Genomic DNA, 19,007 nt, shown 5'->3' with positions numbered 1-19,007 from the left:
ACAGTTCATGCACACAATGAGCAAAACATGTGTAAGAAGATTAAAATATCATGGCCCACAGTATGGTGGAATCATGAGCATTGGGCGTCAAAGGCGATTACTTAATATTTCTAATGAAATGTATGTTAGCTATTATGTAAATGAGAGTAATAATCAAAAATGCATATATTTTCAATCAATCTGGAACTCATGTCACAAAAATGGAAGAAAAACTTTTTTTTTAGAATATACTTTTTTATTCTTAATCCTATACTATTAAATAATTCAAAATTCAATCTGAGTGTAAAGTATTTCTATCCAATTTAGAAATAAATTTGTTATGTAAATCAATTTTATAAATAATATAATATAATAATAAATATAAATAAATATAATAATATAATAATAAATATAAATAAATATAATAATATAATAATAAATATAAATAAATATAATAATAAATATTTTATAAATAATATAATAATAATTTTATAAATAATAAATATCTCTTACTCTCTTTTAAAAAACATCTTTTTTCTTACATTCCAACACAACTCCTCATATGAAAATAATTGATATCCATTTCAAGAAACGATGACACATAAAATTTAATTAAGAAATTTAAAAAATGAAGTCTCACAAAAAGGAAAAAAAAATCTACGATAGCAAATTTCAAGTTATTATGTGAGAACATTATTATTTTTAAGTCATTATTTGTCCTAATTAATTTAAGTCATTAACCAGTTTAAACCGGTTTGAAATAATCACGAGACTTCTGTTTCGATCTCTATTCCTATATCTATTTATATATATATGTATATATATATATATATATATATATATATATATATATATATATATATATATATATATATATATATATATATATATATATATATATATATATATATAAAGAGAGAGAGAGAGAGGATAGAGACGACAGAGAAGTCGTAAATTAATTAAGACAATTCGTAAGAATTTAGAAAATGAATAATTTGGAAATCAAGATGTAACTTTAGTTGGCAATAAATCGCTAAATGTGGCAACCTTCTGCATCATTTTCTAATAACCCTAAAAGTGAAAAATTGATGCCTGAAAAGCGATAAATCGCCAATTTGTTGCCTGCGCATTCTGAGGATTCAACAATTTGTTACCTACGCATTTTGAGGCTTCAAAAACCTCAAACCAAAACAAAATCATGTTCTCATATGATAAAAAAAGACACCCCCCCCCTTCAAAAAAAAAATACATTCACATTCAGAACATAAAAAGCTGGCATTTTTCAAATCAATCATCCTTGGTTCGTGTACTGCACGTGGCATTTTCAATAAATCAATTGGCATGACATATAGCATTAGCTCAGTGACACGAAAATTTACAGCTAACTGAAAATGGCTTTCTTTTGAATGAGAACTGCTAAGCGTACAATAAAATGATTTTACCAATCAAATAAATAATGTTTTGAAATTCTTCTAAATGTCATTCAACTTGAACTTCTGTTTAGTACCATGACTAATCATATGGGTGTCGTTTAAAAAAAAATTTTGCCGTTTCATGCAATATCTTAGGAATAATTACTTAGATTATTTACCAAAAATTTCTTATTTTGGAATAGATTAGAATATATAGATTTCGAATAGATTAAAAATTAGAATTCAGCCAAATTTTCTACACTAATTAATCGATGTTACATCAAATTATATTATGAATTACCATTATAATTGTTTATATAATTATAAACCACAATAATTATTATATATATATATAAAATGTATCTCATTTCGAATTGTTATTTCCGTGCAGTGAAATGATATTTATTTTCTTAGCATCAAAACGCACAATGGATTCGAAATTAAAATTGTATGGGGTATTTGATTATTTCTAGGTTATACGAGTTTTACTGTATTATTAGAAGAATTCAATAACTGCATTTTAAGAATGTATCAGTTCTTGAGCATTGATGGTATACCAAATAAAATTATTTCCATGAAATACAATTTGTTACATTTTGTCGTACAATTTCATACAGTATGTTCCTCTATATGGGAACAATTTTTTGATATTATACATTATTATATGTTATTGTACGAAGTTATATGACCTGGTGAATATCTCTATTAATAATAAAACCGAATGATTGTCTGTGTGTAAGTATAATAAAAGACTATTTGAGTTTTTAAATTTGGTACAGGGGGGGATAGAAATGCGATTCTCCAGGAGAATTTAAAAAAATTTTTAATTAGGATTTCAGTTAATTCAAAATGAAACAAAATGCTAGCGCTTTTTCGCAATAATTTTTGAGAATTTTGTTGAATGAAAATAATTTTTACACTATTTTAATATTTAGTAGTTATGTTTTCCGAAGTTATCAAACTATTCGTAGTTCAATTTTCTGGATTAATTTTAATAATTTTTTCAAAAAACCTGATTTGTTACAGTGTTATTGTTGTAATGGAATTCAAACCAATTTCAATATTAATACAAATATTCAAAAATGGGCTTCAATTATTGAAAGCTTAAAACTAAAAACTCCGCTTACTCTTATATTCTTTAATAATAAGGATAAGGATTTTATATTCATTTTCATTTTATCTTGCTTTTGAAGAATCTGTAAACTAATCCCTCCAAGAATAAAGGAAGGATATGCGAAGAAATATATCTAACTGATTTTTAATTAGGATTGGCATTTCGTCATATCATTTTAATGTTAGTATCAATTGCATGTTTTGCATGAAGAATAAGGAAAGAGAAGGCACTGACAGCATAGAGTTAGATGTTAGATAATGCAGGTACTTATGTTATGTTATTAGATCTGGTTCGGAATGTTCATGTACATAATCGACAGAACAAGTTCAAGGCAACTAAACATTTGAATTTTAAAAGAATTTAATTATTATAAATATCATGAACACCAAATTATACACAATAGGTTGAATCAAAATTAAATATAGTTTTTATTCCTGCGAAAAAAACTGTTCATCGCAGGGAAATTAATTTCATAATTGCATTTTAGAGCATGCTTGGACATATATGATAAAACAAAATACAAATCAAATTGCTCGATTTTATATAAAATGTACGATATTATACAAGATAAATTATTTTATAATATTCTACAATTGAGTGGATTATGTTTAATGCGATAAGAAATCATAAAATAACTTTATAATATATTTTTTAATATTTTCTATGTAAAGATTTAAAACAGAAAATGTTAATTCAATAGTTAAATAACTTTAATTTAATACAGTTTAAAGGCATTGATCAAGTAGTGAAATAATTTTATATTTAAATAAGACAGATCTTTATTTATCTATTGTATATTTTATTATTATAATTTACAAAGTATTAAGTAAATGAAAAATAATTATAGTACGCTGTAAATGCCAGACCGTAAATTTGTATAAAAATGAACGTTTCTACAAAAATATGGTTTCAATTTTTGTTCCTTTAAGAAAGTAGAGAAACCAGTTTATCGAATATTGAAAACAGTATATTCAGATAAATAATAATTTAACTACAATGATTATTTGATATCTGCATACTGATATAAAATAAGGAAATAGCGAATATCAAGCGAATGTCGACCCGAAATTGTATATAATAATAGATTTAATGATAGGTTTTAATTTTTGAATACTTTGAATAAAAAATTGAAGAAGATCCAGTTAGTTTAATTCATATGTCTTTATATTATTTATAAAAATAATCTAATTAAAATTAACTATTGCAGCGATGATTTATAAAAAAAACTCTGTTTAATGCGATCGCAATCTGCATGTTTATAAATGTAGCAACCAAAATAATGAAAAAAAAAGTTATTGTAAAATGCACTCAGATTTTTTCATCTACTATTCAAATTTAAAAAAAAATCATTCAGAAATGAAATTAGAATCAATAAAACGCTATCAGTTGAATTTTAAATTGATGAAAAAAATTATTATTAGAAAATAATATTGTCTGAAGTTATTGAGGGTAAACTTTAACATTTCAATTAAGGATTAGTTAAAAATCTAAATAAAAATCTTTTCTTAGTGATCCTCTAATATCCAATAAGTTATTACATGCCAAATTTGGCGGCTGCAGATCCAACCGTCTTTTCTTAGAACGTTCCGAACGATGTTTTGCATCATGTTCCCGGAATTTGCAATTCAGGATCCAATTATAAACATTATTATGTTAAAATAATTTTTCCTGTTACATTCAGGAGTTTTCGGAAATCTAATATGAATTGTACGATACATACAACGAAATTAATGAATCTATCTGATTATTGGGATTATTTTTAAATAAAATCATACATACATACCATATTCATAACTGCCAAATCATACCATTGCATCATATTTGCTTCGAAGAAAAAATATGCTATAACTGCTCTTTTTCAGAACCGCTGTTTTTCAAAATAAGTTATGTTTGAACATGGAATGTAAGCCCAGATAAAGATGAAGGGGATTCGGAAGAGGAAATGACGTTATAAAAATGGTTCGCGATACTGTTCAGAATAAGGATGAGTTACTCACGACTGTTGATCTCAGTTCGTGACTTTGTGTCATGACAGAAGATGGAAAGAAAGATTTGGAGAATCTTGAATAAAGAAATAAGGCGAATGTGATAGAATGACTTTTTAAAAGTGAGTCAACTCCTTCAGTTTTGTAAACTATCTAAAATAAGAATGACTTTTTTTATTTCTTAGGTAATTCTTTGAACTCCCCCATCTTAAAATGACTCGTCATTTTTGAAAAAAAATTAAAATAAATAGATGAAGTTAGGGAGTCAATATATTTTCAGCATTCTATTTAATTATTTATTTTTTCGTATATGAAGTTTAAAAAGAAAAAATATCGTAATGGTCAGCAAAGTACGACATCGAAATTTTGAAAAATCGTCATGAAATATGTCTGAATAGGCAATATTTTTGGTACTATGTCTGGCTGTATGAGAACACAATAACTAAAAAAATACTCTAATAGAATGAAATTGGGTCTATGGACTCAAAATTAAATTGGTAGATTTCCATGAAATTTTTAACAGAATTCATGTGAAAAAGGTTATATGTTTTGCTGCTGGAGTACAAGTAAATGCGATAGCTACAAAACACAAAGCGCTGAATAATTAAAATTTAGTACACTAGTGTAACATCAAAGATGAAGGTCCGGATCAAATTTGGAGCTAAATCCGTCAAGAAGTTGACCATCTTTCAGTCTGTATTTTCGTAAATGCGATAGTTTAGGAATACAAGGCCTTAAATACCTGAAATTTGGCATGTGATTTTGTGATCGCAAATATAGTTCTATGTCAAAGTTTGGGTTCAGCTGGTCGGAAAAAGGGAATTCTGGCGATTTCTGGTACATATATTTTACCCACTTGTTAGTCAATAATCACCAAAGATCATTCACACTCCAGATTCTGCAAAAATGATAAATTCACGATTACTTTGCAGCTATAAAGCGCCAATATATTTAAAACAAAAGCACCTGTTTTCGGCACTATACAGCGAAACAATAACTCTAATGTGTTGGGCACTGAAAATAAAAATCTGAATATTTGTGGATTTCACGGCATTGTCCAAAAGCTACAATTACGTCAGAGAGAAGAGCAGTTAAGAGAATATACGGGAAAGTTTCGAGGAGACCATCACTGGTGGTTGAGTTCATTTCTCATCTTGGAGGTCAAAAAGGGTGGGACTTTATAGCATGCAGTTAGATGTTAAGATGACATGCGCAGTTAAGTTGATAATAATAGTGTGACTCATCTGAAACTATAATAAACTTATCTGTTTTCCGCACAAATAATAGATTAAATAAGATCGTGTATGTAATAATGCAAAATAAACATATTTGTATTTACCTTAGTACGATTAATATCCTTTTGATAAAACTGTCGTCATGCAATATTTATTAAGTTAAATAAGTAGTGTTTGATAAAATTAAGTCCCCTCTGATAGTAGATAATATGTAAGTTCTTTATTGCTCGTGGTATGTAAGTCGATTAAGAATCGCTGAGATGTTCACATGAGCTTTGATATCTACATGTTTAAAATAACTGGTAACCGATTTCGCTTTTTCATTATTACGAAAATTCATCAATGCCAGAGGTATCATTAATGGACCCGAAAAAAGTTGATTTCTAAGCGTACGTAATGTTTATAGCATTCAATTAAAAATAAAACATTTAAATATAGGAAATAATTACAATAATTTGCATTCCTACTTTTTAGTACAATAATATAAATGCATTTATATAATAAAATATAATAAAAATACAAAATATAATAAAAATGCATTTTTGAAAGTTGTTTTAATTAAATATTTACTTTACTCATAAACAAATATGTAAAAAAATAAAAATATATTGGAACCGTTAAAAAAAGTATGACCCTTAAAAATTTGAATTTTGATTTTGAGAAATTTTATTTTTTTAGATTCCCATGAATCCACAGAAAGCACTTATGATTTATGTCTTAGCTTCCAGAAAGCAGAACGAGGTATATGGATGGAATTTGGATATGATTTAGCTTCATAAATATCTCTCAACTTTTTCCAGGAACACGTCTATGGCAGCTATGCCTTATGCGTATGTATCCAGGTAAACAGTATAACTGAAAAACACATAGCTGAACATAACATAACGCCATCCTGTGCCCCCGGTGCCTATAACACTAAGTTATCTAACCAGTTGGATGAGCACAAGATGGAAGGAAAAAAAAAAAAAAGAAAAGAAAGAAAGAAAATGTTGGTAGAAAGAAAGAGACGACAGACCATCCAGGGTTCTCCAGAGAGAATCCCAACGGTGTCAAATCCTACACGACAGTGTTTAATTTTTTGGGGACGTAATAACCGAATAGAGGGGACAAGGATACTTAAACAAATGGTCACTATAGGTTCAACTTACAGGGAAACGAGATTACTAACTGAAAAAACTGATAAATTACATTGAGAACATGTGTATGATATGTATAAGCATATAAATTATCACTGAAAAGTCTGAAATCTGTAACGCCTTCTGAGTCCTGTGGTTTGGATTTCCTTCGTCAGAACTGCACTTTTGAGGGACTTTTGAAGTTATAATTTCGTCTGATTTTGATAAGTGGCATTTTGGTCTCAGCTATTGTGTAGTCTTGAAGAGGTCTTGGTATTTATGAATATGGTTTACTATGGAGTGGATCTTGCCGCGTGAAAGGGTATTCGATGCAACTCTCCTGTACCATTCTTCCTCGAGACTTGTTTCTGGCTTCCTCATGTGCCATGAGAGAGTCAGTAGGCATTCGGTGGCATAGTGAATTGGGGATCCTATCTCCCCACAGCTACATGAACAGATGAACTCCGGCATAAAATTTTGTTATTAACACTGAGGATGGGAATTTCATTTGTATTAATTCCATGTCATTCGAAGTATGTATCGATGCACAAATTAACGCAATAACAACAAACAACATGGTCGAATTTTACTATGATCGATGGTCGAATTTTACTATGTTTTAATTACTTTACTTTAAAATAATAGATATGTATATAATTTTTTATTAAATCCACGATATAATAGACTGTTAGTAATAGGCCCGTATGTGTATATAAGACAACCATAACTCAAAAGCCCAATAAACATAAGGAATGAAATTTGTTGCATATCTCTAATATTAAATTTCAGTTTCGATTTGTGCATTTCTGGACCCATTTGGTCAACTGAAAAAGCTTCTGTTTGTTTGTTTCTTATGGCACTTGCCACTGACAAGCCCGCTGTTACGAGGACAGCGATTTAAGCCTGAGGGGGAACGTCTCTTATTTTTTATAGCAGCGCCAACTAGGGCCAAGAGTACGACTTTGCCACTCACGCATCACTCATTCGCTTGCACAACCCCTTTTTACAGGAGGGCACATTCACACATCTCACAGATAGAACAACAGAAGAACAACCATGCCCAAACCGGGACTCGAACCCGGGAAGCCCAGATCACGGGGAAGACGCGCTACCCCTATGCCAGGACGCCGGCGAAAAAGTTTCTAAATGCATGATGGCTTCTCTTATCATAACTTTTAACTCGCAATTCTTGTATTACATAAATTTAGTTCGCGTATCTCGGAAACGGCTCTAACGGTTTGGATCAAATTTTGTATATAAATAAAATTTGGTTTTTTTTTTCAGTTTATATATATATAAGTGTCTTATCTGAAAAAAAAAATGCGATTTTACACACACACACACGCAAAAATTTATAACTAAATATTGACATGTGACAATATAAGATCTGCATAAGCGTGTCAGAGAGAGAGAGAGTAGTCGTTAGGACTTCGGACTCCCATGAATTTTTCTGTTCGATTCCGCGTTTGAAATTCATTTAGATTTCGCTTATAACTTTAAACGAGCCATAGGATAGGATTTTATTTACGATTTTACGAAAAACTAAAACTCTGCAGAGCGAAGTTCGATCTGCCTCGTACTTTCGAATTTAAACACAAAAAGTATCGTATTGCGTTACCATACATGAAAGCTCAGAGAATATTATTACTGTTTGTAGTAAGATTGCAGCTGAACTAATCGAATAATCCTTTAAAAAATATTCTAAACATACGTATATCAAATGTTAAACATTGATTTCAAGGTAACCAAGAACAACATATCGATAAACAGAACATCAAACATGCTGGAAACATCACTATATATCCTAACTCACGAAGGATTTGACAGCTTCACAAAACTGAAAACTTTAATCGATACTTAAAAACACGAATCAGTAAAATGAATTATGATTATGATTAACATCAATAATTCATTTAAACATGAATACTCTAGTGTGCAATCGAAGAAAAGGATTCCCAAAGTCAATGAAACAATTATGCTGAGATTTTCTATATGAATAGAATAAAAATATTTAATTGTGAAATGGGATCTATTGTTTTTAAAATCATAATCAGCATGAATATTTTGTAGATAAATCCATAACCGTCATTTATGCAAGATGTTTATAATAATTTTATAGTTCAATACATACACAAACGTATGATACAATAATAAAAAATATTTGTATTTGCCCATTTAAAACGATCGAAAGAAATTTAAAATTAAATTACCATTTGTGTTATTTATATATTTTTTCCCTTAGCATCCAGCCTGTTCTCTTAAGATATTCATTACATTTAATTTCAGCTAAATTTTTTCTTCATGTTCATTGTTCAGTTAAATTCTTAGGCATTAAAACTGTGTTATTTTAATTGTCTTACTCATGTTCGCCTCATTGTGTACATGAACCTTTCTAATGATCACTTCAATGACATTAGTGTTAATAAAATTGTAAGTGTCCAATTCTCATATCTTCTGAATTTCGCGGTATCGTAATGTCATTTTATTTATTCATCTTGTAAACTACACATATATTAAATAGAATCTTTCTTCTTTAGTTTTCAACAATGAATGAAAATTGCGAGATTAAATTTAATGAAACAATGAAAACATTCTGAATTTCAGCGCAACAATCAATATATTGTTGAATAATAGGCAAATAATATTTATTAAAAATTGCCAACATTCAGGTTATTGCTAAAAATTGCTAAAAAAGTGGCAGATTATTAAATTGGCAATATTAAATGCAGTTTTTTTAAATTTTGAAACGGTGTAAAATTTTTTTGCAATAATATTTTAGGAAATTATTACGGAAAATTTAAATAATTCAGCTTAATTTTTAATTAAATGAAAATATACAAAAATCAATTCTATGTGTATATTTCTAAATTTTGATAAATTTGGCAGTTGTAAGTCATATATCTTCCTGTATAGTGCCAATGCATACATTCATCTTTAACATAGTAAAAATTATGGTTCAAAGTTTACTTATTTTAAAACGTAATTATTTTATTATAGTTCTTAAAAAATCGTTTTTTTTTATCGTGCTTTAATTATTAGATTTTGCGAAATTTTTTGCGCTTTTTATAAGTTTAGAGAGTGAGATTTACTGATTTTAAGTTAATCTATTTTCGAAAATTTTCAATAAAAATATATCTGTGACATCCGTGCAGCAGTTTTTTGTTAGTTACTATCATCTCTATTATTAATCGCATAGAAAACTCATTTCAATTTCGGTAACTTTGTAGCCTAGCTCAAATTAAAAATTTTGAGTAAAAACCGTTTTTATGGTAAATCACATGTAATCATTTGTAAATATGAATACTTATAAGAAAGTATGATAAAACTTTTTATTTGAATATATATTTATATAATTCATTGCTATTTCAAAAATATCGACTCTTTCTCTTTTTGTTGTTCTCGCAGTTTTGAAATAAAAGTTGTAAAAAAAGTCGGTGTGTATATATAAAAAATTATGTATATGGTATCTAAATGTCGGTATGTATATATATTGACATAGACTACCAAAAATTCAAATCTGAAAAGTGCTGTTTTCAATACCAGAACGATTATTTATTGCAGAGTTTCCCAAAATTTTATACATAGCGGTTTATTGTTTAGCAAACGAATCTATAGCGATACCTTGGTGCAATGGATTATTTTCAAAAACGACCAGTTCTTTCCCAAAAGATGGTTTTATGGGCTAACTAGGAAACTATGTGATAAAAAACATTTATTATTGAATATAGTTTTACAAAAAAAAAATAATAATAATTTATAGCTTGATGAATATTTTAAATCCACCTTACTTTTTTGCAAATTATGGAAAGATATATTCATGTACATTCAAGAATATCATGTTGCTGGCCAACTAAACGTTGACGCTACTACAGTTTGAACCCTGATTTAGAGAAATTCTATCTAAAGTAGAATTTACAGAAATTGTTTAACAAGGAAAAAAGCAGGCATCCACGGACCTAAGAAGTTAGTTTTGGCGCCTTTTATCTTGATATATATTCTAAACCAGACGGTTTTAATTGCGTCTTTCGAAGATATTGGAAGGCTAGAGAATGAATGACTTGGAAGCCAAATCTATCTAGGTGCTTGTAAACAACAATATATATGTCTTTCTGTCCCAGGACCGACTGAAAATGGCCGATGCACATTATTTGTCCACGAAACTTCCTTTTTTATCTCAAAACCCGGGGGGAAGAGGAGAGGTATAACAAGATAAGAATGACGTACTTCTAAAAGTTTGCTTGTTTTTTTTCTTTTGGTACTCCCTGTAGTCCACTTTTGTTTACTTTTACATTTTTAAGGAACTTTCGTTATGCTGTGTGGATTCTGTAATTGCGAGGTTAACAGTTTACGAGATTTCAGAATGCGCTAAGTCGTTACTTTACATGGTAGACTGGTTTTCCCCAAATGCCGAGCAAATTTCTGTTTAACTCGAAGCAACATTTCACACCAAAAAATTGCACTAATTTTATTGAATTTAAGGTAAATAGATTTACTTTTTTTTTTTTCAAAAAAGAAGACTTACTTTTTTAATAATTATTGTATCGCCATTTTTTTTTCTTTTGTCTTTTTTACTATTTCTCACGGATTCGTTAATTACTCATTTTTTTTTCATGAAATTTATGTAAAATTGAAGCAACTGTATTATGTGAGAATGCAAACATAGGTAAATTTCAAATTTCCAAATTTTAAAATTCACCAGTACTTTTACATTTTTTTTATTTGAACGTATTGAACTGAATTTTAAGCCTCGTGTAAAAAAAAAGCTTCCATTTTTCAAATTTGTTTAACTGGAATTACTGAATGTATATATCTCTCAAATTCAGAGTTAGATGTACAAAATCTTTAAAAAAACACATTTTCGCACTCAGATATAACTCTCTTTGTTAAGACTATCATCTTTGTCTACCAATTAATCACTATCATGCATTTAAAATTTAAAAGTTAGAAGAAAAGTGTTGCCAAAAACATAGTCTAAGAAATACATGATATATATATATATATATATATATATATATATATATATATATATATATATATATATATATAAGCAGGATTAAGAAGAAAAAATTTTGAAAAATTCTATTAGATATTTAAAAAGATCATTTGAATAAAATAATCTATTTAAAACTTTCTTTTATAATATTAAATTTACGGAGAAAAGGCAAATTTATTTTTAATAATGTTATCTGAATTTATAGGTAAAAAACAGTAAATGATTTTTGACGACATTTGAAAAATTTTTTAAAGAAATTTGTAATTTAACTTATAATTACAGATATTAGTTAAAATTTTATTTGTAACTAAGCACTAGTAAATTTAAATCAAAATTTAATTAATAGATAAAAATTATTATTAAATGATTAATTATTAGAAAATTTATTATTAATTACATTTATTATTATTAGAAAAATTTCTTATTAAATTTAAAAAAATATAATATTAGATAAAAAAATTATTATTATTCTTATTATTAGACATGTGATTAAAATTCCAGCATTAGAAACTTTATCTATTGTAAGTATAAAATGTAATAAAGTAATTATTAATTAAATTACCTTAAATTGATTAAACAACTAGAATTGATTTTAATGAAACAAAAAGATAATTGTACAGTTGCTTTTTAAAAAAAATTCGATATTATTCTTAAATGCCAAAGAACACAGTAAAAATTTTCCTTTTTAAATTAAAGCTTAACAAATCTTTTTCTTTCCAAATAAAAAAAATGGCTTAAACTTTTTTTTTGCGGTGATCAGTTTTAATTTCCTACTAAATTTATGTTTTTATATAATTTAGATAAGTTTTAAATAATTTTTTAAATAATATAATTAAATAAATTTAACATTCAACAAACATATTCCTAAGAGTTACGTTTCTGAAACCGTTTAAGGAAAAAACAGGAAGTAAAAGCCTCTTCATTGTCAGTGAAAACCAAAATAGAAAGACTACATGCATAATCATAATTAGAAGTCATTATTCTATTTAACATTTGCAGTTCTCCCAGCCAACACAAAGCCTCCCTCGTCTTATGCACGCCTAAAAAAACTCAAGGTTATCTCTAACTAAGGAGTAAAGAAGAATCGGGTGCCAAGTACTGTTCCAGACTGTTAAGAATAATTTCTAATCTAATAGCAGCTGTCAATAGAACAAATAATTTTATGAATATCTTTGCCATCCTCATAAATATCAAATCGTTTCTGGTTATACGTCATTAAGTTTTCGTTTTTAAATTAGAGAATAAATTTTTTGAAAAACTTTCATTAAATTGAGAGTAAAATTTTTTTAATAATAATAATTATTATATAAATGAAACTTATGGCCTGATGTTTTAACTTACTGTGAGAAAATTTCGATAATAATCCGACTGGTTGCGTTTTAATTAAAAATTTTTGTTATTTATATTGCTATATTTCATTGAATATTGTATAATACTACAAAAGAAATAGCAATAATACGATATTTTAGTTTACAAAACTGTATCTATCTTTACTAATAATAAAAAAGAAAGTGTGTCTGTCTGTGTGCGCTTTTGTTGATGCTCTATAGGTCAGACGATTTTACCAATATCTACGAAATTTTGCACATAAATATATCATGGAGGGTATAAATGTGTATCTTGTAGCGACATTCTTGAAATTTTAATTAGATTCTAATTGATTAAACATTAAGCTGAATTACGGAATTTTTTATCAATAATTTTAGAAAATATTATGGCAAAAATTTTACGTTTCAAAATTTAAGAAATTGTCTTTTTTAAAATGTAGATTTAATAGTCGAGCACACTTCTTAAAATGTTAATTTTTTTATTTTATTTTATTCCTTTTTTAAACATTTTTTTTTGCCTAATTTTCAACAATATATTTGCTTGCTTGCCTGAATTTCCAACTATTTTCACTGTTTCATAAAAATTTAAGCGCGTGATATTCTTAAAGCTATAACTAAGTAAGATTCTATTTCTATAATAATTATATAATTTATATAATAATAATAATATTTATATAATTTACATAAAAATAATAATAATGATATTTAAATAATTTACATAAAAATAATAATATTCATATAATTTTTATGATAATAATATTTATATAATTTACATAATAATAATAATATTTATATAATTTACATAATAATAATAATATTTATATAATTTACATAATAATAATAATATTTATATAATTTACATAATTATAATAATATTTATATAATTTATATAATAATTTTCTATAAACAAGAAGGATTCTGTGTAGTTTAAGGATAAAAATGTGTATTACAATACCACGAAATTTAGAAGACAAATGAACCGGGAATTTACATATTTAATAGCTCGCTGATGTCATGGGATTTATCTCTATTAGAGAGGTTCATGAACACTATAAAGAGAGCATGTATAGGAAATCAAAATAACATGGCTTTAATGTCTGATAATATATGGAATCATGGGCATGAAGTTAAAATGAGTTAAAAGTAATTCAACGTAATCGATATACTGACAAACCAGTTGGTCGCCAAAGGTATTAATTTCAAAATAATTTTTAGTTAAATTCTTTAATTTTTTAAACTCGGAGGAAAAAAAAAACAGAATTTTTCGAAATTCTTCTATTAAAATAGAAAATTTTTATTAAAAAGAATACTGCTATTTGTAATCATGATAATATTCATTTGTGCTGGCTTCTTATTTTAAATAAAGACAAAAAAATCCCCTCCCCTCAAAAAAAAATTCCTCGCTCTTCCCCTCCCCACTCCCCAAAAGATAAATATCTTCAGAAATATTTTTTTAAACACCTTTGATTACTTATTCGTTAAAGCAAATATAATATTTTTCAGTTATCTTTTTAAAAATCAGAATCTATGGTAACATTTAAGAAATAATTCCTCATTGTTTAATGAAGATTACAACGTTCCAATATACTTCAGCTTACATATAAAATTTAAACACATCTTTAAACAGTAATTTTGATTTCCGAGTTTAAGAAAATCTTTTAAATGTTGACAAAACAGCCAAATCACGAAACATGAAGAGAATCAATATTTTTTTTCTATCTTCGTTATTTGGTTAAAAAATGCTTAGTTAAAAAGTTTAAAAAAATGATAAGAATTAAACTATTTACATCAACTAGAACTTATTAATTGCTCAATATAAATCAGATCTAGTCAAATAATCTAGTAAAAAGTCACATCTTTTATTTAAATAAAAACAATAACAAAAAGTCATGATCAGTTTTAAAAAAAATTACAATCGAATTGTCTTCCAACAAAAGTTTATAATCCGTAATCCCTTAATCCTTTAAAGATTCTTTTTTCTATCTTCATTATTCGGTTAAAAAAGACTTAGTTAAAAAGTTTAAAAAAATGATAAGAATTAAACTATTTACATCAACTAGCGGTTAAAAAAGGCTTAGTTAAAAAGTTTAAAAAGATGATAAGAATTAAACTATTTACATCAACTAGAACTTATTAATTGCTCAATATAAATCAGATCTAGTCAAATAAATTAGTAATAAATCATATCTTTTATCTAAATAAAAACAATAACAAAAAGTCATGATCAGTTTAAAAAAATTACAATTGAATTGTCTTCCAACAAAAGTTTATAATCCGTAATCCATTACTATTAGCACAATATCTATTATAAAAATTTTTACATTTATATTTCCAGTTGTCTCTTATTTCCAAAATGTCAATTACATTTAATGTCATCGAACTAACCATTGTCTTCTATAAATAAATTCAACCGAATTTTTAAAATATAGTTTCGCTGACAACAAAAGAAAATAACATTTCTCTTAAATAGCTAATGAATCGGCTTTTATAATAGATTATTAATACTCGGAATATTCGGAACAAGTGTTACTTCGAAACATAAAAGTCAAGTTCAATGCGACTATTAAAAAAAAAAGAATACAAATGTCAAATGTGGACTACTTACTGCGGCGTTGGTTGGACTGACGGTTGCCATAAGCGAAATGAAATTCCCACCTTTTTTCCACTTCCACTTACCAACCGATGGAACATAAATACATGCGCGCGCATCCTTGCCCAGTTACCGTGACAACGAAGCAGAAGCGGAACACAAACAACCTCCTCCCCTCCCTGTAATCTATTTAATTCTCAAAGCGAGACACCATGAAAAAAAAAAAGAATAAACACGTTTTATGAAAAAAGCGCGAATGTTATTTTTTTATTTCAAGAACGTGAATATGAAGTAGTAAAGAAAAAAAAATGAAACAAACAAAGATGTGTTTTTCTTTCATATTAATATTACTTTCCGAATTGTAAAAGAAAATTCTATTCATTTTGCTATTTCATATCAGATAATTGATCTAAAAAGATCGATTGATAGTATATATTTTACATGAAAATAAATTAGTTGGATTTGAAAGGTGTTGTAGTCTATTTGCCTGTGCTTATAGCATCAAAATATTATGTAAACATTATTGTTGATTGGACAGTGAGTCAATATTTTATATTTGAAAGGTCTTATGTTTGCGTGCATTTCATTAGCAATAAATAAAGTTCCCTTCAATTTACTTTGACTGGAACTTAAAAAGAAATTATTATTACTTTTTTTTATTATTATTTTAGACACGTCATTACGAGAAACATGCTTACTTTAGGTGTACAATTTCAAAGTTAACATTATTTTTAAATCACTCAAAATGGTTTATAAATGGAATAGTGAAATGGGGGCAACTGCAACTATCTCTTGAATGTAAAATCGATTTTTTTTTTAAAGACTTCGAATTTTTTCTTCTAGAAATTTGAACAAAAACATTTCATCATATCGCAACCAGTTTTTTTTTTACATGATGTCAAATATAAAAAAATAAGTTAGGAAACGCGTTTTATTTAAATGAAATTTTATATGTTTTAAACAAACTTTCAAACGATATTTTTAAGCATTCTTTTAAAAGTTTCTGCTATTGAAAAAAAAAAAAAACCGACGAGCAGATATTTTAATAAAAACAATTTAGATATATTTTAATAAAAACAATTTAGATATATTTTAATAAAAACAATTTAGATATATTTTAATAAAAAACAATTTAGATATATTTTAATAAAAACAATTTAGATATATTTTAACAAAAGCAATTTAGATTTTTACTAAATTATTCCCCTAAAAAATAGGATTTATATCTTAAAAGTTCGTGATATTTCTAATTAGTATTGTTTACTTAAATAAGGAAACTGAAAAAGAAAGAAAAAATTTAAAAATATTTTTAGGAAAAATGATTGAATTTCATGAAATAATTTAATAAATTTAGGTAATGATTTTAAAAAATAAAAAAAAAGAGTAATTATATGGGAAAAACTGCATTCAAGTTCATTATTTTGTATCTCAAAGTTTGGGAATCAGCAAGACTAAGACTTTGAAAATAAAAAAAGTAATGTAGCATTACTCAATCTTTGAATAAATTTATCATATAGCTTATTATTATGTGAGTATATGATTCTGTTTTGGGAATTATTGGCCAGATATAATATAAAGTCCAGATATAATATCATCGAAGAAACCAGGATGACAGAAAACGTAAAATTTCAAAAAACATTCCAAATTCAAAACGTTCGAGCTTGGATTAGACTATTACTTTTAATTCAAATAAATCACATTCTTAAAAATATTTCTACGTTAAGATGATGTGATAAAACTCAATATAATTTTTTTTTTCATCAGAATATTTCGGATAGTTAAATTTATCAGTTCATTTTGTGTGATCAGTTATGATTTAAATACTCAACGCTTGGTAATCAAAACTTACATTACAAAATAAAAACGTTCTCACATGCTAACTTGAAATTTGCGATAACAGCTATCATTTTTTTAAACATTATTTAATTCATAAATATAGTAATTGTCTTTAGACATTTTAAAAAGAAGATAATTTTTTTAATTATATAAAAGATATAGAATTTAGGTTTTTGAAGGAAATAAATAAACCAAAATTGAAGATAGAGAATCATTCAGTTTTCGCTACATTGTTTCTACTTTTGTTAAGAAAATAATAATCGAAATCCAAATGATGAAAATAAATAAATAAGATAAAATAAGCAAAGATAAATAACTAATCTTTCCATGCCATTATAAAAATAATTTAAAAGTTTTTAAAAAAAAACATTTTTCTACAATTGCAACATATAAATAAAAAAATAATTAACTTTAAAAAAAAATCGTATTTGAAATTCCTGAAAAGAAGAAAGGATCGGTTCCACTTGTTTGAACTAAAGAAAGACAAACTACTGCATAACTATATACTGCATAAATGTCTACTTTTTTTCTTTTCTTTTTCTAATATTTAGACGAAAACGAGAGTTTACTACCATAAAATAAGTATAAACCACTAGTTTTCGTCATAAAATGCGGGTCCCTGCATAAGAATTGAAAATGGGCACGTAATATTTGACCTCATTTTATGAAAGATATGACAGACAAAGGCCTTCCGTGTTCTTTTAGTTTTAGAAAGATGCCATATAAAATGCTTTAAAAATAATTTATAATTAAAATATGAGCATATCATACGATATTATTTCCAGAAATTTAAATTTGCATTTCGGAGAAACGAGTACAAAACATTAAATTATATTTGTAATAAAAGTACTATTTTATTTCATGCAAAAATAAGCATAAAATTTATGATTCCTGAAAGATTCCAATAACATACTTTTATTTTTTTAATCGTATTCAATTTATAATACTCACCAATTAAATTTAATTAACTATAGTAATACTCATAGTATTCATCTATTAATATTTGCAACAGAGGCAATATAGCTTTAATAAATGAATAAGAACTGTGGATTTGAAATTAATTGTTCATCTTTCAGAAATAAAAATTAAATGCCGCACCGCGTCGCAATGTAATATAGCGTACAACTAGACGCTGGGGGAACCGCGCGTATATGCTTGTGATTGCGATTTCACATTGATTGATTTTAACAAAAACATGTTTGAAAATTCATAATACAAACCCAGTTATCTTTCAATGTACATACAATAATAATACAATACAATTAATAAAATAATATAATTTTAAAGCCATGTACTTAAAAGAGCATTTATAAGTTTAATACTGCTGTTTGTTATTATCTTATTGTTATTTTGTTACTTTTAATAAACGGACAATAACAGAAATAATATCGTAGAAAAATGATTTGAAAAGACTTTTCTA

At 26.6% G+C, this 19,007-nt stretch overlaps 1 protein-coding gene across 4 annotated transcripts in view; it reads right to left on the bottom strand.

Moving 5' to 3' along the window:
- LOC129981745 (ninjurin-2-like) overlaps positions 1 to 19,007 on the bottom strand; it is a 64,131-nt gene that overhangs the window by 21,555 nt on the left and 23,569 nt on the right. The window contains exon 1 of one of the 4 annotated variants that reach the window (XM_056092727.1): positions 15,767 to 15,803. The exons of 2 other annotated variants lie outside the window; for them this stretch is intronic. In XM_056092727.1, coding sequence (XP_055948702.1) covers positions 15,767 to 15,796 — 30 coding nt within the window. In that variant the 5' untranslated portion in view covers positions 15,797 to 15,803. Of the gene's footprint in view, positions 1 to 4,288; positions 4,385 to 15,766; positions 15,804 to 19,007 lie in introns of those variants that run through there. One more of the 4 variants, XM_056092725.1, reaches the window with a different exon arrangement.

This window comes from Argiope bruennichi, chromosome 8 (assembly GCF_947563725.1).
Source record: "Argiope bruennichi chromosome 8, qqArgBrue1.1, whole genome shotgun sequence".
Taxonomy (NCBI): Eukaryota; Metazoa; Arthropoda; class Arachnida; order Araneae; family Araneidae; genus Argiope; species Argiope bruennichi.
The sequence above is the reverse complement of the archived record's forward strand: the minus strand, read 5'-3'. Positions and strand labels throughout refer to the sequence as shown.